At 44.3% G+C, this 26,649-nt stretch overlaps 1 protein-coding gene across 11 annotated transcripts in view; it reads left to right on the top strand.

Annotated features, from left to right (window-relative positions):
- The window catches only part of dnah10 (dynein axonemal heavy chain 10), a 323,633-nt gene that overhangs the window by 3,706 nt on the left and 293,278 nt on the right, over positions 1–26,649 (top strand). For 10 of the 11 annotated variants that reach the window (XR_010977212.1, XM_068054492.1, XM_068054489.1 and 7 more), the window contains exons 2-6: positions 529–636; positions 6,939–7,030; positions 9,205–9,313; positions 14,522–14,637; positions 17,095–17,317. Coding sequence is in view for 9 of the 11 variants with exons in the window: in XM_068054492.1 (XP_067910593.1) it covers positions 529–636; positions 6,939–7,030; positions 9,205–9,313; positions 14,522–14,637; positions 17,095–17,317 (648 nt within the window). In the remaining 2 variants the exon portion in view is untranslated. Of the gene's footprint in view, positions 1–528; positions 637–6,938; positions 7,031–9,204; positions 9,314–14,521; positions 14,638–17,094; positions 17,318–17,763; positions 17,963–26,649 lie in introns of those variants that run through there. The other variant, XM_068054495.1, reaches the window with a different exon arrangement.

Here is a 26,649-nt window from a genome sequence, read left to right as displayed (position 1 = left end):
GCTGAGTATTTCCAGCACTTTGTTTTTCTTTCAGATTTCCAGCATCCTCAGTATTTTGCTTATAAAAGAGGTTTGGCAAATGCTTTTCCATGAAGACTGTACCTGTTAATTCCCCCGGCACATACCCGTCTTATAATGGGCACATCAAAGTAATGAAAACACAACACAATATTATACAATGATTGTAATTATCTTTATAACCGAATGATTGCCCCAGTGTCATCAACAAAGAAAACATTTTACATGTTTAAGGAGGTGCAGTATGCTGAGATGATTGGCAGCAGCTCGTTTCCGTGCATCTGTTTTACAGTTTCTACTGAGTGTGTGAGAGGAGCACAGTTGAGTCCTGTGTGATTTAGTATCCCTCTCTATCTTGGGACAGGTATTGTGTTTTCTCACAACACCCGTCCTTCACTGTCCACCAGTGACAGACACCAGAAGCGTATTTACAATCTTATATGTGTAATTTGTGTTTTATCTTGTTGCAGTATTTTTACACTATAACTATTTATGTTATTCTTCACAAAGAACCTGATGAGGTAGTTGAGCCTACAAATGATGAAGATGCTGAAATCACTGAAATTGCTGATGGGACAAAATCTGATTTGCTAAATGCAGGAGAAACAGAAAAAGGTGGTAAGTTGTCTAAGGAGGGCTATTGTTCACTCTGTAAAACATAGTGGAGGCCCGGAGGATTAACCTTTCTGCATGAGCTGCGTGGTCTTCCAATGGCGCTGCCACTGGACCTGCTGACCAGTACATTGCAAGACCTTACTTTATATACAGGCTGCTGTTGCCTTTGGGATGTTTTTGATGCAAATTGTGCCCTGGTGCTGTGGTGTCAAGAAACAGCATCCTTCAGAGAGGAGTGAATTGGAATGTTTTGGGAATGACCTAGTCAGAGAAAATCAGGAATCTGTAACTGGGTAGAGCAATGGAAATTCAAAAATGTCTGGTTAATTATTTCTGTTCTTTTGTGAGCAATGGGCAATGACCTGGATGATTAACAGGGGAGGACTCCAGTGTGTAAATGTATACAGGGTAAGCAGTGTGAGGGCAGGGAACCATTTCCTGGACTTCTACTGTTGCTGCTTTGGTACCAGCTGCTAAACATGTTAAGGACAGACCAGCATGACTCTCCCTGTAGCTGCACAAAGTTCCTGGTTTTCACTCCGATTCTGCTCCACTTGGCATTGCTGGAGTGAGGAACTTGCTGTGTGAGGCTTCCCCATCTATGTAGGAGAACTTGGCGGCACAGTGTGTGGAGCCACTGACATACTTACACACACCTACCCACCTCTATTTCTCTCAAAATTAAAAGCACTGAGGAGAAACTAAAATCTTGCCCTTGAGAAGGTGGTGGTGAGCTGATTGGAGACAGAGCGAGAGAGGAGCACGGTGGGAGCGGAGGTTTACAAAGCACGCCAAAAGCCTAGACTCGGAGACCAGAGAGAGAGAGAGGAGCACGGCGGGAGCAGAGTGAAAGAGAGGAGCACGGCGGGAGCGAGAGAGAGAGAGGAGCACACTGGGAGCGGAGTGAGAGAGAGGAGCACGCTGGGAGCGGAGAGAGAGAGAGAGGAGCACGCTGGGAGCGGAGTGAGAGAGAGGAGCACGGCGGGAGCGGAGTGAGAGAGAGGAGCACGGCGGGAGCGGAGAGAGAGAGAGGAGCACGGCGGGAGCGGAGAGAGAGAGAGGAGCACGGCGGGAGCGGAGAGAGAGAGAGGAGCACGGCGGGAGCGGAGAGAGAGAGAGGAGCACGGCGGGAGCGGAGAGAGAGAGAGGAGCACGGCGGGAGCGGAGAGAGAGAGAGGAGCACGGCGGGAGCGGAGAGAGAGAGGAGCACGGCGGGAGCGGAGAGAGAGAGAGGAGCACGGCGGGAGCGGAGAGAGAGAGAGGAGCACGGCGGGAGCGGAGAGAGAGAGAGGAGCACGGCGGGAGCGGAGAGAGAGAGAGGAGCACGGCGGGAGCGGAGAGAGAGAGAGAGGAGCACGGCGGGAGCGGAGAGAGAGAGAGAGGAGCACGGCGGGAGCGGAGAGAGAGAGGAGCACGGCGGGAGCGGAGAGAGAGAGAGGAGCACGGCGGGAGCGGAGAGAGAGAGAGGAGCACGGCGGGAGCGGAGAGAGAGAGAGGAGCACGGCGGGAGCGGAGAGAGAGAGAGGAGCACGGCGGGAGCGGAGAGAGAGAGAGGAGCACGGCGGGAGCGGAGAGAGAGGAGCACGGCGGGCGTGGAGAGAGAGGAGCACGGCATGAGGGGAGAGAGAGAGAGAGGAGCACGGCGGGAGCAGAGAGAGAGAGAGGAGCACGGCGGGAGCGGAGAGAGAGAGAGGAGCACGGCGGGAGCGGAGAGAGAGAGAGAGAGGAGCACGGCGGGAGTGGAGAGAGAGAGAGGAGCACGGCGGGAGCAGAGAGAGAGAGGAGCACAGCGGGAGCAGAGCGAGAGCGAGGAGCAGGGATGTCACAATTAACAGAGAGAGCAGGGAAACAGCCACCGGGGTGAGTATGCAGGTAGGCTTTTAATTTAATTTAAATCAAACATAGCATCATACATCACAGGCAAGCAGGTAGGTGATTGGTTTGGGAAGAAGCTACCTGTTTGATGAGTATCTGGTAAGTGATTAAGGTCCATTCTAATCCTAATGTTTAAGTTAGTAAAGGAACTAGGGTAAGTAAATATATAAAAAAAGGAAAATAAAATAAATAATTGAATAAAATAATCAAGTAGTTAATTAAAACACGTTAAGGATGGCAGGACAGGTGATGTGTCACGACTGCAGCATGTCGGAGCTCCTGGATGTCAGTGTGATCCAGGGCAAACACGTCTGCAGTAAGTGTTTGCGGCTCGAAGAGCTTCGGCTCAGAGTCATTGAACTGGAGTCTGAGCTGCAGATACTGTGGCACATCAGGGAGGGGGAAAGTTACCTGGATGTTTTGTACCAGCAGGCGTTCACACCCCTTAAGATCGGGTCTTCTGATTTGGTCAGTGGTCAGGGATAGGAGAGTGTGGCTGCAGCTGAGGCAGATAAGGGGACCCAGAGGACAGGAGTGCAGGAGCCTCAGCCTTTGTGATTGTCCAACAGGTTTGAGGTTCTTTCAGCTTGTTTGGATGATAGTGGGGGCTACTGGGTGCATGAGCAACCTGACCATGGCACCAGGGTACAGGAAGCCATTCAAGTGGAGGGAGCAAAAAATGAATGTAGTGGTAGTAGGGGGCAGTACAGTTAGGGTGATTGACACTGTTCTCTGGAGCAAAGAGTGAGAGTCCAGACGGCTGTGTTGCCTGTCCGGTGCCAGGGTTCGGGACATCTGCTCAGGGCTGGAGAGGAACTTACAGTGGGAGGGAGAGGATCCAGTCATCGTGGTCCATGTAGGTACCAATGACATAGGCAGGACAAGGAAAGAGGTTCTGCATAGTCAGTATGAGGAACTAGGCACCAAATTAAGCAGAACCTCAAAGGTAATCATCTTTGGATTATTACCTGAGTCACATACAAATTGGCATAGGGCAAATAAGATTCGAGAAATGAATGCGTGGCTCAAAGACTGGTGTGGTAGAAGTTGGTTCTGGTTCCTCGGGCACTGACATCAGTACTGGGGAAAGTAGGGGCTGTACCGTTGGGACGGTCTACACCTGAACCGTGCTGGGGCCATTGTTCTCGAGAGCTGCATAACTAGGGAAGTAGAGAAGGTTTTAAACTGAATGGTGGGAGCAAGGGATCAAATTTGGGAAGATGTGGTAAATCAAAGAGTAGAGACAAGGCAAGAGAGAAAGGTATTAATATGGGAAAGGATAAACAGACTGTGACAGGAAGAGACAGGTTGTACAAATCTAAGAGTAAATCAGTAGATAAGGCTAGAGGTTACAAAAATAATAAAAGGACAAAACTAAAGGCTCTGTATCTGAATGCACGTAGCATCGAAACAAAACAGATGAACTGAGAGTGTAAATTAGAAATAAATAAGTACAATCTGATAGCCATTACAGAGACATAGCTGCAGGATGACATAGATTGGGACCTGAATATTGAAGGGTACATGGCATTTAGGAAGGACAGGAAGCTAGGAAAAGGTGGAGGGGTAGCTCTGTTAATTAATGATGGTATTAGTGCAACAGAGAGGGATGATCTAAGTTCAGGAAACAGGATGTAGAAGCAATTTGGGTAGAGATGAGAAATCATAAAGGCACGAAGTCACTTGTGGGAGTGATGTACAGGCCCCGAACATTAACCACACTGTAGGACAGGGTATAAAGGAAGAAATAATGGGTGCTTGTCAGAAAGGTATAGCGACAATTATGGGGGATTTTGACCTACGTGTAGACAGGAAAAATCAGATGGGCAGAGTTAGCCTCGATGAGGAGTACATAGAATGTTTTTGGGATAATTTCTTGGAACAATATGTTCTGGAGCCAACCAGAGAGCAGGCTATACGAGACCTGGGTATTGTGCAACGAGATAGGATTAATTAATGACCTCATAGTGAAGGCGATCGTAATATGATTGAATTTTATATTCAGTTTGAGGGAGAGAAGAGTGGGTCCAAGACTAGTATTTTAAACTTAAATAAGGCCAATTATGAGGGCATGAAAGCAGAGCTAGCTAAAGTGAACTGGCAAATCAGGTTAAGGTATAGGTCAATAGAGATGCAATGGCAGACATTTTAGAGGATATTTCAGAATACACATTTCAACGAGAAAGAAAAGTTCCAAGAGTGGGATCTGTCATCTGTGGTTAACTAAAACAGTTAAAGATCGTATCAAACTTAAGAAAAAGCCTACAATTGCGCAAAGATTGGAGGCAGGTCAGAAGATTGGACACAATATAAAAAAGAGCAAAGAATGACTAAAAGATTGATAAGGAAGGTAAAATTAGAGTATGAGAGAAAGCGAGCGAGAAATATAAAGACAGATAGTAAGAATTTCCATAAATATTTTAAAAAGAAAAGAGGTAACAAAGTGAATATTGGTCCTATAGAAAGTGAGTCTGGGGAATTAATAATGGATAATAAGGAGATGGCAGATGAATTGAACAGATAATTTGCATTGGTCTTCATTATTGAGGATACAAGTAACATCCCAGTATTAGCTGAAGTCAGGAAATGGAAGGGAGGGAGGAACTCAAGAAAATTACAATCACCGGGGAAGTGGTACTGAACAAATTGTTGGAGCTGTGGGCTGACAAGTCCCTGGGTCCTGATGGACTTCATCCTGGGGTGTTAAAAGAAATGGCTAGTGAGATAGTTGATGCGTTAGTTTTAATTTTCCAAAATTCCCGAGATTCGGGGAAGGTTCCATCAGATTGGAAAATAGCCAATGTAACTCCTTTATTCAAAAAGGGAGGGAGACAGAAAGCAGGAAACTACAGGCCAGTTAGCTTAACATCTGTCTTAGGGAAAATGTTAGAAGGTATTATTGAAGACTTTATAGCAGGGTATTTAGAAAAAAATCAAGGTAATCAGGCAGAGTCAGCATGGTTTTGTGAAAGGGAAATCATGTTTAACCAATTTATTGGAGTTCTTTGAGGGAGATACATGTGCTGTGGATAAAAGGAAACTGGTGAATGTATTGTACTTAAATTACCAGAAGGCATTTGATAAGGTGCCACATCAAAGCTTATTGCAGAAAATAAAAGCTCATGGTATATTGGCTAATATATTGGCATGGATAGAAGATTGGCTAGCTAACAGGAAACAGAGTAGGCATAAATAGGTCATTTTCTGGTTGGCAAGATGTAACGAGTGGTGTGCCACAGGGATCAGTGCTGGGGCCTCAACTTTTTACAACTTATATAAATGACTTAGATGACGGGACTGAAGGTATGGTTGCTAAATTTGTGGATGACACAAAGATAGGTAGGAAAGTAAGTTGCGAAGAGGACATAAGGTGGCTACAAAAGGATATAGATAGGTTAAGTGAGTGGGCAAAGACCTGGCAAATGGAGTATAATGTGGGAAAATGTGAAATTGTTCATTTTGGCAGAAAGACTAAAAAAGAAGCATATTATCTAAATGGTGAGAAATTGCAGAGCTCTGAGATGCAGAGGGATCTGGGTGTCCTAGTGCATGAATCGCAAAAGGTTAGTGTGCAGGTACAGCAAGTAATTAGGAAAGCTAATGGAGTGTTATTGTTTATCGCGAGGGGAATTGAATACAAAAGTAGGGAGGTTATGCTTCAGCTGTACAGGGCACTAGTAAGACCACATGTGGAGTACCATGTACAGTATTGGTCTCCTTATTTAAGGAAGCATGTAAATGCGTTGGAGGCAGTACAGAGAAGGTTTACTAGACTAATACCTGGAATGGGCGGGCTGTCTTAAGAGGAAAGATTGGACAGGCTAGGCTTGTATCCGCTGGAATTTAGAAGAGTAAGAGGTGACTTGATTGAAACGTATAAGATCCTGAGGGGTCTTGACAGGGTGGATGTGGAAAGGATGTTTCCCCTTGTGGGAGAATCAAGAACTCAGGGTCACTGTTTAAAAATAAGGAGTCGCCCATTTAAGACAGAAATGAGGAGAAACCTTTTCTCTCAGAGGGTCGTGAGTCTTTGGAATTCTCTTCCTCAAAAGGCAGTGGAAGCAGATTCTTTGAATATTTTTAAGGCAGAGGTAGATAGATTCTTGATAAGCAAGAGGGTGGAAGGTTATCGGGAGTAGGTGGAAATGTGGAGTAATCAGTTCAGCCATGAACCTATTGAATGGCGGAGCAGGCTCGAACCGCCGAATGACCTACTCCTGCTCCTAATTCGTGTGTTCCTATGTATGTATGTTCGTATATCTCTTTTTGGTTTACAGTGTGCTATTGTTATCTTGTTTCTCTAGAGACGTTAGTAAGAACTTGATTTTCGAGTAGATAAGTATTTTTCCTGCAACTTTCATGCACAATTTACATATTTGGAGGAGTATAATGTGGGTGATCAATATTTTAATCTGTGCTTTCATCTGTAGACCCCGGGAGTCAACAACTAACAATGGCCGCTCCAGAGTCTGCATTATCTGAAGATTTAGGGGAGGATACAAAGCAAAACGTCATACAAACAGTATGTACTGATGTTATTGTTTTAGTTGACAATATTGTTTAATAGTGGAAGCTTTGCCACTGTAATCTATGTGGCTTCAGACAGGGAGCAAAAGGTGGTCATTTTTACCATTTTAGCGTTTGCTACACTTGAATACTTTGCCTTACCTACTGAAGCAGATCACTGTGAAACCTGCATTAATACTGTGACTAACACTGTAAAGCCCCAATATACTCATTAAGAAATAAATAAAATACTGTGGATGCTGGAAATCAGAGAACACAAACAGAAAATGCAGGTCGGGTAGTGTTTGGGGAAAGGGAGAGAGACAGAGCTCAGTCAGTGACTTTTCAGGCTGAAGACCCTTTCTCCAGACGGAGTAAGTCGACTGACTGACTTCTGTTTCTCCACCTGACCTGAATATTTCCAGCTGTTTCCATTTTTATTGCTAGACTCATAAACAATGTGAGGTTATCCACTTTGGTAGGAGGAATAGATGTGCAGAGTATTTCTTCAATGGTAAGAAATTAGAAAGTGTAGATGTACAAAGGGACCTGGGTGTCTTTGTAAATAAGTCAATGAAAGCTAACATACAGGAGCAGCAAGCAATTAAGAAGACTTAATAATTGCAAGAGGATTTGGGTACAGGAATAGTGAAGTCTTGCTTCAATTGTATAGAACCTTGGTTAGACTGCACCTGGAGTACTGTGTGCAGTTTTGGTCCCCTTACCTTAGGAAGGATATTCTTGCCATAGAGAGTGTGCAATGAAGGTTCACCAGACTTGTTCCCGGGACGGCGGGACTGTCCTATGAAGAGAGATTGGGGAAACTGGGCCTGTATTCTCTAGAGTTTTGAAGAATGAGAGGTGATCTCATTGAAACCTACAAAATACTTAAAGGGATAGACAGGGTAGATGCAGGAAAGATGTTTCCCCTGGTTGGGGAGTCTAGAACCAAGGGACACAATTTCAAAATAAGGGGGAAGCCACTTAGGCCAGAGATGAGGAGAAATTTCTTTACTCAGAGGGTTGTGAATCTTTGGAATTCTCTACCCCAGAGGGCTGTGGAAGCTCAGTCATTGAGTATGTTTAAAGCAGAGATTGACAGATTTCTAAATACCAATGACATAAGGGGATATGAGGATAGTGTGGGAAAAAGGCATTGAAGTGGATGATCAGCCATGATCATATTGAATGGCCTACTCCTGCTCCTATGTTCCTGTGACTCACTCAGAATGTTGCTTATGAAATTGTCACTGTTCTCAGCCTGTTCATACATAAATACTCTGCTTGATGCAAGTGGGACCATTTGGAAAAGTGTAATTTAAAATGTTAATCTTCTTGGTAATTTTATTTCCAACGAACCAGATCCTCATTCTTTAGTGTAACAGGTCCCATGCCTGTATTGCAGCCACCTCTGTCAATGCTCCTTTGCCAGCCACTTGAAAGCATGGATTAGCTGGGCTACTTGTCCAATTCTCCTTTGGCCTGCTGGCGATATTTCCAGGATCTGTTTGGTGGCCTCCAGCTCAGTGCAGCTCAGACTGTGGGGATTGAATGCAGAGGGAAGATGCTGATTTGATCCTCAGCCTACAGACTAATGTCTGTTCTACTGAAAGGATGAATGACTTGTTCCTGAACCTCCACCCCTACTTGCTTTGCCCAGCTGCTTGGATACTGAAGGTATCAAGGCAAGAGATCCAGTTTGATTTTCCGCTGGTCACTTGTACAGATACTACAGCCTCTAACCCACGCCTTCCCTGGCACAGCTCAGACTGGAACTGAATGGAGTGAGCAGCAGAGCTTGTGTTTCCCGGGTACCAATGTTCTCCCACTTTCCTGAACTAGGAACACTAAGGCCAAATGTAGCCACCCCCCCCCTGCAACCCTGACCCTCTGGCCCCAGCTGAGGTTAACCAGCTCAGAGCCCAATCCTTAAACCTGGGACATTCCTAATCAGTATGGATTAGTAGAATACCAAGCAGTGTCTTTATCCATTGAGCCAGTAGGGTCAATGCTTCATTATCATGTTAATTGAAATCCTGATACAGTTGTAAGAAGTATATTTAGGAGTGTTAGTTAGACTGATACTCATTGAGATGTACATTTTATTAAAGTACACAAAACTCTGTATGCGTGAACTGTGTCTTTTAATGTATCATTAATATATAAACCCATGTTTTTCCTTCATTTCAGAGAATCATAACCCAGTTAATAGAACGCACAATTCTCCATGTTTCTCTTGAAAAAATTCCTCTGCAGTTTATGAATTATGATGCTCTCTATTTTCTCAGAAACAGAAAAGGTAGATATATATATAGATATATATTCTCAGATAATATAGACATATATATATATTCTCATAATGTTGCTGTCATGGCTGTTGCGCACTAAAACCAGTTTCAAGCAGAACTCCTTTAAACATGGGTATTTTTATCACAAAATTGTTACTTAACATAATTAACAAATAATTTGATTTATTGTTTACTCATTTAGGGTAAATTGGTTTGTATTTTTAATCCTTGAAATTGATTTAGTTGAAACACATTCATACTATCGCCATTGCCCTATCCTTGCCAATCTCCCATTCTCCAGTGCATTGAATTTAAAATCCTCACCTGTGGTCAAAACCCCTTGCCCCTTTGTACATCTGTGACTCCCTCCAGCCGTCTGTCCTTAGTTTTGCCATTCTGATTCCGGTTTGCTCTGCATTCCCCCTTCTCTAATGGATTTCCAGAAGTGATTTGATAAGGTTCTTCATGAGACTGTTAGCTAAAATTAAAGCTCAGGAAATTGAAGGCAAATTAATCGACCTGGTTCGGAGACTAGTGAGGCAGTAGAAGACAGAGTCGGGATAATGTGTATGTACTCAAATTGGAAGTGTCCAGCGGTGTCCCACAAGGATCTGTGCTGGGGCCTCAACTATTCACTATACTTATTAATGACTTAGAATACACATTAGAGAACCATGTAATTTGCTAATGACACAAAGATTGATGATATAGTAAATTGTGTAGTGTAAATAGAGCATAAAATTACAAAGATAGATTGATAGATTAAGTGAGTGAGCAAAATTGGCAGATGGATTTCAGTGCAGGTAAGAGGGAGGTCATCCATTTTGGACCAAAAAAGGATAGATCTGAATATTTATTAAATGGTAAAAGGAACATGGAGGTCCAAAGAGATTTCGGGGTCGATGAACACAATCACTAAAATGTAGTGGTCAGGTACAAAAATAATTAAAAAGGCAAATGCGAAGTTAGCCTTTATAACTAGAAGGCTAGAATATAAAGGAGAGGAGGTCTTGCTACAGCTATACAAAGCCTTGGTTAGACCACATCTGGAGACCGCACCTTAGAAAGGATAAATTGGCCTTGGAAGGAGTGCAGCGCAGACTCACCAGGATGTTACCAGGGCTCCATGGAGATGGAGATTATGAGGGGAGAGTTTGCATAAACTAGGTTTGTATTCCCTGGAATATTGTAGGTTTTGGAGTAATTTAACTGAAAAGAACTGATAAGAGCTCATGGTGTAGGGGTAACATAGTAGCATGGATAGAGGATTGGTTACCTAACAGGAAACAGAGTAGGGATAAATGGGGCATTTTCGGATTGGCAAGCTGTAACTAGTGGAGTGCCACAGGGATCAGTGCTGGAGTCTCAACTATTTACAACCTATATCAATGATTTAGATGAAGGTACCGAATGTATTGTTGCTAAATTTGCTGATGACACAAAGATAGGTAGGAGAATAAGTTGTGAAGAGGAGATAAAGAGTCTGCAAAAGGATACAGATAGGTTAAGTGAGTGGGCAAAAATTTGGCAGATGTAGTATAATGTGGGAAAAAGTGAACTTGCCCACTTGGCAGGAAGATTAGCAAAGCAGTAGATTATTTAAATGGAGAGAGATTGCAGAACTCTATATTACAGAGGGATCTGGGTGTCCTGGTATGTGATTCACAAAAAGCCAGTATGCAGGTCTAGCAAGTGATTAGGAAGGCAAATGAAATGTTGTTTATTGCAAGGCGAATGGAATATAAAAGTAGGGAAGTTTTTCTACAGTTGTACAGGGCATTGATGAGACCACATCTGGAGTACTGTGGACAGTTTTGGTCTCCTTACTTAAGAATATAATTGCTTTAGAAACAGTTCAGAGAAGGTACACTCGACTAATTCCTGGGATGAGAGGGTTATTTTATGAGGAAAGGTTGACAGGTTGGGCCTGTATCCATTGGAGTTTAGAAGAATGAGAAGTGATATTATTGAAATATATAAGATCCTGAGGGTTATTGACCAGGACTATGCTGAAAGGATGTTTCCTTTTATGGGGAGAGACGAGAACTAGGGGACACAGTTTCAGAGAAAAGGGGTCTCCCTTTAAGACGAAGATGTGAAATTTTTTTCTCTGAGGGTTGTTAGTCTGTGGAATTCTCTTCTTCAGAGAGCAGTGGAGGCTGTGTCATAGAATCTTAGAAAGTTTACAGCACAGAAGGAGGTCACTTGGCCCATCGTGTCTGTGCCGGCTGAAAATCCAGCCACCCAATCTAATCCCACCTTCCAGCATTTGATCTGGAGCCCTGCAGGCTGCAGCACTTGAGGTGCATATCCAGACACCATTTAAAAGAGTTGAGGGTTTCTGTGTGTCCTTGAATATTTTTAAGGCAGAGGTAGATAGATTCTTGATTGGCAAGGGAGTCAAAAGTTATAGCAGGTAGACAGGAAAGTTGAGTTGAGGCCACAATCGGATCAGCCTTGATCTTATCAAATGGCGGAGTAGGCTCGAGGGGTCGAATGGCCTACTCCTGCTCCTTAGACGTATGTACGTATGATAGGGTTATATAGAAGGAAACCTTTTCTGCTGCTGCAGGGTTTAGGACAAAAAAATCAAAGCCTGGCCATTAAGGAGAAGTTAATATACACTTCGTCAAACAAAGGGTGGTAGAAATGTGGAATTTATACCACAAAAAACAGTAGATGCTATCTTAATTAATAATTTTAATCTGAGAGTTATAGATTTTTGCTAGAGAATGGTGTTAAGGGATGTGGTTCCAAGGTGGGTGGATGGAGTTAGGACACAGGTAAGCCATGATCTTATTGAATGGTGGTGGAACAGGTTCGAGGGGCTGAATGACTTCCTCCTGTTCCTGTGTTCCCTCACTCTACTATGGGTTGCAGAGTCCCCAGCATCTCAACTAGATGACTATTTTATTAACAGTAAATGGATGTTAAGTAATAACAATGGCAAAGAGCAGATTGACGCTAATATACAGAACATTGTTATTCCCCTCAAAGGTAGAAAGCCGACATATCCCTTCCTCTCTCTCAACCCCTGCTGCCTCATCTAATGGCCTCAGAAGAACTGCCTATGAAAGATAACTCTCATGTATATGTACCTAGGACATCCTTTGAGGTTTAACTGGAACAAAGGAAGTCAAAGTTTCACCGTTCACAAGCTCACGACTCACCAAAGCACTATGCAACCAACTAAGTACTTTTAAACTGAAGTCACGATTGTAGGAAACACGGCAGCCAATTTCACACAGCAAATTCCCAGAAACAGCATTCAGATAATGGCCAGATGATCTATTTTAGTGATGTTGGTTAAGAGATAAACGTTGGCCAGGACACCTGGAAGAACTCCCCTGCTCTTTCTCGGAATTGTGGCATGGAATCTTTTACATCCACCTGAGAGAGCAGACAGAGCATGGATTTAACATCTTATCAAAAGAACAGCACCTCTGACGATGCAGCACTCCCTCAGTATTTTATTGAAATGTCAGCCTGGAATATGGGCCCAAGTCTCTGAAGTGGCACTTGAACCCACAACCTTCTGACTCAGGCGAGGGTGCTACCCACTAAGATGCAAGTGACATTTGTATCCCTGTGTCTCTTGACAACGCAGATGGATGGCCTACGTTACCCCAAGTGTGTCCATATTTGCCAGCAATAATCCATGTACGCATGTGCAGACGTCACCACGCACTTCTTTGTTGATGTCACTATGCAGAAGAAGGGGGGTGGGGCGAAGCGAATAGGGTGCCAAGGGGCAACGAGGGGGGGGGGGATTCGAGTGGCAAGCGGGGGAGAGAACGGCAAAGGTGGGATCGAGCGGCAAGTGAGCGGGGGAGGTGGGGGCTGAGTGGCAAACAGAAGAGCGAGCAGTGAGCCGACCGGTGAGGGGGGTGGGGGGAGCGCAGAGCAGTCGGGAGTGATGACTAGAGAAGTGGGCATTGAAGGAGAACGGAGGGGTTTGTGTTTTGTGCCAAATTGAGCAGCACCATCACTATTACTGTAAATATCCAGGCTTGGGCTGATAAGTGGCAAGTAACATTTGTGCCACACAAGTGCCAGGCAATGGCCATCTCCAACAAGAGAGAATCTAACCATCTCCCCTTGACATTCAATGGCATTACGATCACGGAGTCCGCCACTATCAACATCCTGGGGGTTATCATTGACCAAAAACTGAACTGGAGTAGCCATATAAATACCATGGCTACAAGAGCAGGTCAGAGGCTAGGAAACCTGCGGTGAGTAACTCACCTCCTGACTCCCCAAAGCCTGTCCACCATCTACAAGGCACAAGTCAGGAGTGTGATGGAATACTCTCCACTGGCCTGGATGGGTGCAGCTCCAACAACACTCAAGAAGCTCGACACCATCCAGGACAAAGCAGCCTGCTTGATTGGCATCCTGTCCACAAACATTCACTCTCTCCACCACCAACGCACAGTGGCAGTAGTGTGTACCATCTACAAGATGCACTGCAGCAATGCACCAAGGCTCCTTTGACAGCACCTTCCAAACCCGTGACCTGTACCGCCTAGAAGGACAACGGCAGCAAATACATGGGAACACCACCACCTGCAAGTTCCCCTCCAAGCCACACCCCATCCTGACTTGGAACTATATCGCTGTTCCTTCACTGTTGCTGGGTTAAAATCCTGGAATTCCCTTCCTAACAGCACTGTGGGTGTACCTACGTCCCAAGAACTGCAGCGGTTCAAGGAGGAGGCTCATCACCACCTGCTGAAGGGCAATGAGGGATAGTCAATAAATGCTGGCCTGGCCAGTGATGCCACATCCCATGAACGAATAAAAAAAAGCTACCTGAGACATTGCAGTGACGTTTCAGTCAATTGCGCAGGCGGCAATAGTGCAGCACCTGGTGGTGGCGTCAGCAAACGCATCCTTGTAAAAACCCTTTGAGCTCAATGAACATTGCACAGAACAAAGCAATCAGATAAACAAGATTGCAACTAAAATATTAATATAGTAATGTCTCACTGGATCATACATCAGGCATGTGGTCACCATTTCTGAGCTGTTGTCTATCAAACAATCTGGGAGATTTCTTCGTGTGCCTCATTTTAATCCTGATTGTACTATAACAAAAATTATATAATGAGCAAAATACCATATTTTTAACACTATGTTATGGAAAAGCTTATACTGTTAAATCTGCAATAATCATACATAAGTGAACCTAATATTGTAAATATATTTTTCTCTAGAAACCATTAATGAGCCCAATGACATGAAGGAGACTAATTTACTGATGCCCAAAATGTTGGAGTTTGGCATGCTGAATGGACACTCTTTGTTGATGTTACATCAGATCTTAGCACTGGTAAGAAAATGACATAAAGGACAAGTACTGGTGCAATATTGTTAAAAATTTTCTATATGGCACATATTTCCTTACATTATATGTTAATTTCTGTAACATTTTTTAATGTCAGCATTTACATCAATAAAGATGGCTTATGCAAATGTTTGTAATGAGAAAATTCAATCTAAGCATGCCAGCATTTTATTATAAAATTGAATGCAAACAATTCACCATCATGGCTTGTTTATTAACCATTGAGTCACTAGAAATTTTTCTTGAAAGAAAATTTTGTCCACAGTTTTTTTCTCAGTAAGTGAAAGTTCTAATGCCCAAAATAAGATTTCAATAATCAAAACAAAAGAATACATATTGTGATAACATTTTAAAATATACTCGGAATTTTTTCATATCTTTAAATACTTACTTTATAGTTTTTACTTCAAGGCCTCAGCCTATCTCAAAAACCTGCGCAGTCTGTAGATATTCCCAGTGTGCAATCTGTGCACCGGCATGAGTCGCTGTCTTGACATCCCAAGTTTCTTTGCTTTTACTAGAAGACTAATTGAGATTGAATTTTCAAATCTTTATTTTAGGCAAGTAATAAGATTTGTTTAAATTTTCTAGCAAACTTCATGATGTTGCATAAAGATTTTAAAAACCTATAAAACATTGATTGTTCTTAACTCAATATATTCTTGAAGAATGTGACATCATTCCTCATGTAACAACTGATAAGAAGCAATAGATTTGTAATACTTCATTGAAATACAAAGAATAAGAACAAATGCATTAACCAGATAAAAATTAAATGAAAGCAAAAGGTCCAGAGAAAGTCATTGTGTTACATGCCTAGAAGTCTAAACCTGAAGCAAAACTGTTTGGACACATTTTCTTACATGATCTTAACTTTCCTTGGATCTTGCTGCCATTGAAGAATGTTCAAAAGGCCCTTTGTTCTTACTCAGCGTGGTCTCAAAGGACTGTGCCCAGGCTGAATGAAGTATACGTCTGTTAGGGTCCCCAGGTGCTGCTATGAATCAACAGTTGGGACATATTCCTCCTGCACCTTCCAATAACTGTCTTTGTAATTCCTTCATGCATTGTGCAGACCCACACACACGGCACCACTTCCCACTGATTAGCCCATTATTGAAGATGGTCTGTAGATCCTCAAGTGAGCCTATAAATACATGATTGGCAAAAAGGAAGATCACAGTCTTTCAGAAATGCCTATAAAGAACCCAGAAATTATCCCTTTTGATTCCATTCAATGTATCGTTGATGAAGACATTAATCATTTTTGTGTCATGGATGAATACAATCCACTGATTTGGCTTGATCTTCCTAATGATCCTCCTGGTGCCCTGACATGCTGTATTATAAGCATTGTTGCAGCTGCTATTGGTTACTTCAAAGAAACTTCACGTAACATTTTAAAGATCTTTGGCTTTCACGCAGTAGTCTTCCTTCCCTTTGCAATTGTTTGAACAGGACCCTGATTAGTTGAGGAGCAGCGAGCAGGTTGTAGTTCCATCGGAATAAAGGTTAAACCATGGCTCCTATATTGTATTTCACTCTTAGACACCCACAGAATTTTTCAACAGGAGTTAAAAGACCCTGTTGCAATTGAACAGTTAAAGGTCTTGGAACAGAGCAGAAATCAAGCCCCAGCCAGTTAGTCAGGCCACTATGGGGCAAATTATTGGAAGCATTTCTGGCATCCAGTGACTAACTCTATCGGTAAGATAAATATTTTTTCAGAATTGTGTAATTTTAATGCATTTATGATATAAATGTAATCTATACTTGCATATATCTGGCTGTGAGGAAATAGTGTGATTCTTCAAACAAGTTGATTGTTCAATTTTGTTGTACTAGCTTGTGTGTGAAAAGAATCTTATTTATTTACTTCCTCTTGGATGGTGGGCATCACTGGTGAAGCCAGCATTTATCGTAAATCCCTAGTTGCCCTAAGAAGTGGTGAGCTGCCTTCTTGAACCGCTACAGTCCTTTGCTCTGCACCAAATTGTTTTGCAACGGAATTAAAGAGAGAAAGAGAGACTTGCATTTATATGAATAGCTTGCTAGGCTACTTCAAGACTACCGCACAGTGTGTAGGACTGGAATCATGTGTAGATCGGAGGGGCAGCAGGCTCTCTTTCCAGATGGACATTAGAGAACCAGTGAGTTTTTAAAGCAATCTAACGGTTTTTGAAAAACAGTTGAAAAATTTAACTGTTTTTGTGGTGATTGCTAATTGTTAGTTCCTGGTTTTCTCTTCCAAGCTAGTGAATGGAACTGAGTTTGATTGGTTTGCATTTAGTCAATAGGATTTTTTTAAAACTAATCAGTGATTTTTGTGCCATATATATGTGTGCAACTTTTGAAGTGAAAACCTTTTGAGGTGTGACATTGCTGATGCTGCTAGATGCAAGATTTAAAATTATATAAATGTTATATTTTATGTTTTCCCAGGTCTTCATGCCACTTTTGTCATATCAACATATTAGAAATATTGATGCAAGACAAGGTTCATCCCGCTTTTTGAGTACAGCAGCGTTTCAGTATGACAGACAGAGTATAATGGACTCCAGAGCAGGAGGGGATTCACGAACTATTCAGTTCGGCAGGGATGAGTTCTTAATAACTGTACAGAAGTTCTCAAACCAAGTTCAGAGAACTATTCAACAGGTCGAGGGTCAGTGTTTATGACTAAATGCCACTCCATTTGTGTATTCACGCTCAGAACATGTGCAGTAAGGCTGGTGTTATACTTGTGGAATTCAAATAGGTTTCTTTTGTAAAAGGTGAATGCTACCGCCAAATCAAACCTGTGCAGTGTGGTGAGAATAGAAAGGCAGATATATATTGGGAGAGGGTATGTGGTACAAAGTTTGGGCTGTGTCAGATATTTCTTTTGTGTTTAGTGTCGAGGTACATCCGGTAAGCAAATTCTTGCTCCCTATGAACTGAACTGTGACCTACATATCAGTGTCCTGCTATCCTGCCCAAAATTGTGTGGGATGGGGGTGGAAGAAGGGTGTAAATTGTGTGATGAAATCCTCTCTCTCCACTTTGCCCCAGTGTCTTACTTGCTCAATTCCTTGGTGTCAGTCGAGACCTTCAGCAGATGATCTCTTGGAGTCTTCAGAACCCTGTGACCTCAATTTTCTTTTGACTTCTAATGATGCAGGCTGAAGTACTGCCTGTATATTCCAGAGGGGCCACTCATAGGAGGTCATATCACATTGTCCAGAATCAAACAGAACATCCTCATTACTGGAATTTGCACACCAGAAAGATTGGATGGTTAAGGGGTGATCAAAATGATTAAGAGAATAAGGTAGGTACAGAGAACCTGTTTGCTGTGGTGTTGGGAATCCAGAACAAAGGGGCATAATCTTAAGATTTGAGCTGGGCCATTTAGGAGTGAAATCGGGAAGCACTTCTTTATACAGAGTAGAGCAAATTTGGAACTCACTCCCCAGAAGGCTGTGGTTTAATTGAAATTTTCAAGACTGAGATTTGATAAATCTTTGTTGGGTATCAACAGATAGCTGCCAAGGCAAGGAATTGGAATTAAAGTTTATCAGCCATGATCTCATTGAATGGTGCAACAGGCTCGAGGGGCTGAATGGCCTAGTCTTGGACCCATGTAACATTTAAATTAGTTACCCCTCCTCAGTTCACTAACTTTTGAATATTCACTAACTCTTCAAAAAATACTGAACCCGGACCTGTAACTACAACACTAACCTTTCAAGTGAAGTTGAGAAGATCCTTTGCCTTAGAGACATACTATAGGACATGCCCTGCCTTGAGAACTGGGTTTTTTGAGTAGTACTATTTGTAGTAGGCAAGCAATATATAACCTCAGAGTACATTAGATTATATTATCCCTGAAATGCTTGTTATATTTAAGCAGAGGTGGTTTTGTTTGGGGCGAGCCTTTGGTTCAGGAGTAGTATTCCTGCCTCTGAGGCAGAAGCTACTCTTCCTGAGTAAGTGGCTGAAGAATCTCAGTTAAGATCTGCCCCAGGGTAGAACACAATGGCAGGATGGATGGACAGTTTTGTTTGATTACTAGTATTCTTGGTTGTAATTGCAGAATACATTCAGTAAGTTTGATTTTTTTGGTCCTCCCTTTAGGATATTGTTTTTGTTTTGCGACATGTATTTTTGACTTGGGGAATATATCATGCCAAGCCTTGCTTGACTATAATGATGGGAAAAATGGAGGTGAAATATATTACACCTCACCTATGTTTGGTAGCTTCTTGGCAGGCACAGACAATAAAGTTGAGCTGCCTGTTGAACACTCTGGCATGGCTTCTTTTGTACAATGCTGTTGAAAATGTGACAGAAGCCTGTCTGGGGTGCTTCTGCATTATGGTTGCTCAAACATTGACCTATCTTCCTTATGCCACTGAGTCTGATGTCCCAGCTTCCTTTGGGAACAGGAGCCTGAATATGTCAGAGTTATACAGCACAGAAACAGGCCCTTCGGCTCATCCTCTCTGTGCCGGCCATCAAGCACCCAACTATTCTAGTCCCATTTTCCAGCACTTGGCCCGTAGCCTTGTATGCTATGGCATTTCAAGCGCTCATCTAAATAATTCCTAAATGTTGTGAGGGTTCCTGCCTCTACCACCGCTTCAGGCAATGTATTCCAGATTCCAACCACCCTCTGGGTGAAAATTTTTTACCTCAAATTCCCTCTAACCTCCTGCCCCTTACCTTAAATCTATGCCCCCTGGTTATTGACCCCTCCGCTAAGGGAAAAAGTTTCTTCTTAGTTAACCTATCAATGCCCCTCATAATTTTGTATACCTCAATCATGCCCCCTCCTCAACCTTCTCTGTTCCAAGGAAAACAACCCTAGCCTTTTCAGTCTCTCTTCATATCTGAAATGCTCCAGCCCAGGCAACATCCTGGTGAATCTCCTCTGCACCCTCTCTAGTGCAGTCACATCCTTCATATAGAACTGTACACAGTACTCCAAATATGGCCTAACTAGCGTTTTATACAGCTCCATCATAACCTCCCTGCTCTTATATTCTATGCCTCTGCTAATAAAGGCAAGTATCACATATGCCTTCCTAACCACCTTATCTACCTGTGCTTCTGCCTTCAGTGATCTCTGGGCAAGTACACCAAGGTCCCTCTGACCCTCTGTACTTCCTAGGGTCCTACCATCCATTGTATATTCCCTTGCCTTGTTAGTCCTCCCAAAATGCATCACCTCACACTTTTCAGGATTAAATTCCATTTGCCACTGCTCATCTTACGAGCCCATCTATATCATCCTGTAATCTAAGGCTTTCCTCCTCGCTATTTACGACACCACCAATTTTTGTGTCATCTGCGAACTTACTTATCATACCTCCTATATTCATGTCTAAATCATTAATGTACACTACAAACAGCAAGGGTCCCAGCACCGATCCCTGTGGTACACCACTGGTCACAGGCTTCCATTCGCAAAAACAGCCGTCGACCATTACCCTCTGCCTCCTGCCACTAAGCCAATTTTGGATCCAATTTGCCAAATTGCCCTGGATCCCATGGGCTCTTACCTTCTTGGCCAATCTCCCATGCGGGACCTTATCAAAAGCCTTTCTGAAGTCCATGTAGACTACATCAACTGCTTTACGCTCGTCTACACATCTAGTCACCTCCTCGAAAAATCCAATCAAGTTAGTCAGACACGATCTCCCCCTGACAAAGCCGTGCTGACTATCCATGATTAATCCCTGCCTCTCCAAGTGGAGATTAATCCTGTCCCTCAGAATTTTTCCAATAGTTTCCCAACCACTGATGTTAGACCCACCGGCCTGTAAATACCTGGTCTATCCCTGCTACCCTTCTTGAATAATGGTACCACATTCGCTGTCCTCCAGTCCTCTGGCACCTCTTCCGTGGCCAGAGAGGATCTGAAAATTTGTGTCATTGCCCCTGCTATCACCTCCCTTGCCTCACACAACAGCCTGGAATACATCTCATCTGGGCCTGGGGACTTATTCACTTTTAAGCCCGCTAATACTTCCTCCCTTTCAATGTTAATATGTTCAAGTATATCGCAATCCCCCTCCCTGAACTCTACACCTACATCGTCCTTCTCCATAGTGAACACAGATGAAAAGTAATCATTTAAAACCTCACCTGTGTCCTCCGGCTCCACACCCACATTGCCACTTTGGTCCCTAATGGGCCCTACTCTTTCCCTGGTTATCCTCTTGCCCTTAATATACTTATAAAACGCCTTAGGATTTTCCTTTATATTGACCGCCAGTGTTTTTTCATGTCCCCTCTTCGCTCTCCTAATTACTTTTTTAAGTACCCCCCTACACTTTCTATACTCCTCTAGTGCCTCCGCTGTTTTCAGCGCTCTGAATCTGCCATAAGCCTCCTTTTTTTCCTGATCCAACCCTCTATATTCCTTGACATCCAGGGTTCCCTGGATTTGTTGGTCCTACCCTTCACCTTAACATGTTGGCTCTGAACTCTCACTATTTCCTGTTTGAATGACTCCCACTGGTCTGATGTAGACTTTCCTACAAGTAGCTGCTCCCAGTTCACTTTGGCCAGATCTTGTTTTATCATATTGAAATTGGCCGTCCCTCAATTCAGTACCTTTATTTCTGGCCCGTCTTTGTCCTTTTCCATAACTACCTTAAATCTTAGAGTTATGGTCACTATCCCTGAAATGCTCTCGCACTGATACTTCTACCACTTGTCCAGCTTCATTCCCTAGGATTAGGTCCAGTACTGCCCCTTCTCTTGTAGGACTTTCTACGTGCTGGCTCAAAAGCTCTCCTGTATGCATTTTAAGAATTCCTCCCCCTTTAATACTTTTGCACTAAGACTATCCCAGTTGATATTAGGTAAGTTGAAATCCCCTACTATTATTACCCTATTATTTTTACACCTCTCTGAGGTTTGCCTACATGTCTGTTCCTCTATCTCTCCATGACTATTTGGAGGCCTGTAGTACACGCCCAGCCATGTGATTGCCCCCCTTTTGTTCTTAAGTTCTACCATATGGTCTCATTTGAGGAACCTTCTGAGATATCATCCCTCCTTACTGCAGTAATTGACTCCTTGATCAACAGTGCAATACCACCTCCTCTTTTATCCCCTCCCCTATCACGCCTGAAGATGCTATACCCTGGAATATTGAGTTGCCAGTCCTGCCCCCCCACACCCCCAACAGCACTAGCAAATCTCCCAGCAAGGATGTTGGCCCCGTTCCAGTTCAAGTGCAACCCGTCCAACTTGTACAGGTCCCACCTTTGCCAGAAACAGACCCAGTGATCCAGGAAACTAAAGCCCTCCCTCCTGCACCATCTCCTCAGCCACGCATTCATCAGCTCTATCCTCCTATTCCTATACTCACTAGCACGTGGCACAGGGAGTAATCCAGAGATTACAACCTTAGAGGTCGTGCTTTTTAATCTGCTACCTAGCTCCCTAAATTCTTGTTGCAGGACCTCATCCCTTTTTCTAGCTATGTTGTTGGTACCAATGTGTACCATGACCTCTGGCTGCTCACCCTCCCGCTTCAGAATGTCCTGCAGCCGCTCTGTGACATCCTTGACCCTAGCACCAGGGAGGCAACATACCATCCTGGAGCCTCGTTTGCGGCCACAGAAATGCCCTTTCTGCACCCCTTACAATAGAATCCCTTATCACTATAGCTCTTCCACCCCTTTTCCTCCCCTGCTGTGCAGCAGAGCCCTCCGTGGTGCCACAAACTTGGCTGTTGCTGCTTTCCCCTGGGAAGTCATCCCCCCCGTCCCCCTCAACAGTATCCAAAGCGGTATATCTGTTTGAGAGGGGGATGGCCACAGGGGACTCCTGCACTACCTGCCTGTGCCTACTACTCCGTCTGGCGGTCACTCATCCCTTTTCTGACTGTGCTGCCATTACCTGCGGTGTGACCACCTCACTAAACGTGCTATCCATGATGTCCTCAGCATCGCAGATGCTCCACAGTGAATCCACCTGCAGCTCCAGCTCCGTAATGCGGGTAGCCAGTAGCTGCAGATGGATACACTTCCTGCACAGATGGTCGTCAGGGACACTGGAAGCGTCCCTATTTTCCCACATAGCGCAGGAGGAGCACACCACGGGACTGAGCTCTCCTGCCATGATTTCTTTGGCCTCCTTGTCTCGAGAGACAATGGGTAAGTGCCTGAAGGTGGTCAGTGGTTTGTGAAGCAGCGCCTGGAGTGGCTAGAAAGACCAATTCTAGAGTAACAGACTCTTCCACAGGTGCTACAGATAAAATTGGTTGTCGGGGCTGTTACACAGTTGGCTCTCCCCTTCTGCTTCTGTCTTTTTCCCTGCCAACTGCTAAGTCTCTTCGACTCACCACACTTTAGCCCCATCTTTATGGCTGCCCGCCAGCTCTGGCGATCGCTGGCAACTGACTCACACGACTTGTGATCAATGTCACAGGACTTCAGGTCGCGTTTGCAGACGTCTTTAAAGCGGAGACATGGACGGCCGGTGGGTCTGATACCAGTGACGAGCTCGCTGTACAATGTGTCCTTGGGGATCCTGCCATCTTCCATGTGGCTCACATGGCCAAGCTATCTCAAGCGCCGATGACTCAGTAGTGTGTATATGCTGGGGATGTTGGCCGCCTCGAGGACTTCTGCGTTGGAGATACGATCCTGCCACCTGATGCCAAGGATTCTCCAGAGGCAGTGAAGATGGAATGAATTGAGACTTCGCTTTTGGCTGACATACGTTGTCCAGCCCTCGCTGCCGTAGAGCAAGGTACTGAGGACACAGGTTTGATACACGCGGACTTTTGTGTTCCGTGTCAGTGCGCCATTTTCCCACATTCTCTTGGCCAGTCTGGACATAGCAGTGGAAGCCTTTCCCATGCGCTTGTTGATTTCTGCATCGAGAGACAGGTTACTGGTGATAGTTGAGCCTAGGTAGGTGAACTCTTGAACCACTTCCAGAGTGTGGTCGCCGATGTTGATGGATGGAGCATTTCTGATGTCCTGTCCCATGATGTTAGTTTTCTTGAGGCTGATGGTTCGGCCAAATTCATTGCAGGCAGCCGCTATCCTGTCGATGAGTCTCTGCAGACACTCTTCAGTCTGAGATGTTAATGCAGCATCGTCAGCAAAGAGGAGTTCCCTGATGAGAACTTTCCGTACTTTGGTCTTCGCTCTTAGACGGGCAAGGTTGAACAACCTGCCCACTGATCTTGTGTGGAGGAATATTCCTTCTTCAGAGGACTTGAATGCATGTGAAAGCAGCAGGGAGAAGAAGATCCCAAACAGTGTAGGTGCGAGAACACAGCCCTGTTTCACGCCACTCAGGATAGGAAAGGGGTCTGATGAGGCGCCGCTATGCTGAATTGTGCCTTTCATATTGTCATGGAATGAGATGATGATACTTAGTAGCTTTGGTGGACATTCGATCTGTTCTAGTATCTGAAGAGACCACGTCTGCTGACGAGGTCAAAGGCTTTGGTGAGATCAATGAAAGCAACGTAGAGGGCCATCTGATCTCTCTGCTCGAAAGCCGCACTGTGCCTCAGGGTAGACACGCTCAGCTAGCTTCTGGAGCCTGTTTAAAGCGACTCAAGCAAAGACTTTCCCCACTATGCTGAGCAGGGAGATTCCACGGTAGTTGTTGCAGTCACCGCGGGCATCCTTGTTCTTAGAGTGTGATGATATTGGCATCGCGCATGTCTTGTGGTACTGCTGCCTCGTCCCAGCACAGGCAAAACAGTTCGTACAGTGCTGAAAGTATAGCAGGCTTGGCACTCTTGATTATTGCAGGGGTAATGCCGTCCTTCCCAGGGGCTTTTCCGCTGGCTAGGGAATCAGTGGCATCACTGAGTTCCGGTTTTGTTGGCTGTACGTCCAGCTCATCCATGACTGGCAGAGACTGGGCTGCATTGAGGGCAGTCTCAGTGACAACATTTTCCTTGGAGTACAGTTCTAGGTAGTGCTCCACCCAGCGGTCCATTTGCTTGCGTTGGTCAGTGATTGTGTCCCCTGATTTAGATTTCAGTGGGGTGATCTTCCTGATGGTTAGCCCAAAAGCTCTCTTAATGCCATCATACATTCCTCTGGTGTTTCCGGTGTCAGAGGCCAGCTCCTGCCATGACTTACCCTTCGATTAATTAGTTACTCCCTTAATTAAAAAAATACTAATTACACTAGAGTAGGTACCCTTAAGGATCAGTGTGGTAATCTGTGTGTGGAACCACGGGAATTGGGCGAGGTCTTAAATGAATACTTCTCGTCTGTATTTACCATGGAGAAGGTCATGGAAGCTAGTGAGTTCAAGGGAGGGCACAGCGATATCCTGGAGCATATCAACATTACAAAGGAGGAGATGTTAGAAGTTTTGAAGCGCATTAAGGTGGATAAATCCCCAGGGCCTGACCAGGTATATCCTAGGATGCTATGGGAAGCATGGAAGGAGATTGCTCGGGCCTTGCCAGAGATTTTTGTATCATCGTTAGCCACGGGTGAGGTACCGGAAGACTGGAGGAGAGCTAATGTTGTGCCTTTATTTAAGAAGGGCAGCAGGGATAAGCAAGGGAACTGCAGGCTGGTGAGCCTTACATCAGTGGTGGGAAAGTTATTGGAAGGGATTCTGAGAGACAGGATTTATATGCATTTGGTAAGGCAAGGTCTGATTAGGGATAGTCAGCATGGCTTTGTGCGTGGGAAATCATGTCTCACGAATTAGATTGAGTTTTTATGGAGGTGACCAAGAGGATTGATGAGGGCAGGGCAGTGAACGTTGTCTACATGGACTTTAGCAAGGCCTTTGACAAGGTCCCGCATGGTCGGCTGGTCCGGAAGGTTCGAACACATGGGATCCAGGGTGAGCTAGCAAATTGGATACAAAATTGGCTTGGTGATAGGAGGCAGAGGGTGGTAGTGGAGGGTTGTTTTTCAGATTGGAGGCCAGTGGTGTGCCGTAGGGATCGGTGCTGGGCCCTCTGTTGTTTGTCATATATATTAATGACTTGGATGAGAATGTTGGCGCCATGATTAGTAAGTTTGCAGATGACACCAAAATTGGTGGTATAGTGGACAGTGAAGAAGGTTGTCTAAGGTTACAACAGGATATAGATCAACTGGGAAAGTGGGCGAGGGATTGGCAAATGGAATTTAACGCAGACAAATGCGAAGTGATGCATTTTGGGAAGTTAAACCAAGGCAGGACATATACAGTGAATGGCAGGGCCCTGGGGAGTGTTGTTGAGCAGAGAGACCTTGGGGTGCAAGTACATAGTTCCCTGAAAGTGGCAACACAGGTAGACAGGGTGGTGAAGAAGGCGTATGGCATACTTGCCTTAGTTGGCCGAGACATTGAGTACAAGAGTTGGGACGTCATGTTACAGTTGTACATAACGTTGGTTAGACCGCATTTGGAGTACTGTGTGCAGTTTTGGTCGCCGCACTACAGGAAAGATGTGATTAAGTTAGAGAGGGTGCAGAAAAGATTCACAAGGATGTTGCCTGGTTTGGAGGGCTTGAGTTATAAAGAGAAATTGGGTAGGCTGGGTCTGTTTTCCCTGGTAGGGGTGACTAAAACTAGAGGGCATAGATTTAAGGTGAGAGGGAGGAGGTTTAAAGGGGATCAAAGGGGTAAATTTTTCACACAAAGAATAGTGGGTATCTGGAATGGGCTGCCTGAGGAGGTGGTGGAGGCAGGAACAGTAGCAACATTTAAGAGGCATTTGGACTTGAATGGGCAAGGCATAGAGGGATATGGAATTAATGCAGGCAGATGGGATTAGTATAGATAGGCATTATGGTCAGCATGTACGTGGTGGGCCGAAGGGCCTGTTTCTATGCTGTACGACTCTGTGACTAGGGGCCTTGTTCTACCCACTACAATCTAAAGCCCTTAATAAGTTACACTGAATTTTTAAAAAACACTTTAGTAATACTCACCTTATCACTAGAGGTTTTTTTTTCAATGAAAAAAAACTTTCCCCTTATTTTTTAAGCTATTAAAATGCAATAACAGCTGCTACTC

This window comes from Heterodontus francisci, chromosome 23 (genome assembly GCF_036365525.1).
Source record: "Heterodontus francisci isolate sHetFra1 chromosome 23, sHetFra1.hap1, whole genome shotgun sequence".
Lineage (NCBI taxonomy): Eukaryota > Metazoa > Chordata > Chondrichthyes > Heterodontiformes > Heterodontidae > Heterodontus > Heterodontus francisci.
This window is presented reverse-complemented; position numbering and strand designations above follow the sequence as displayed.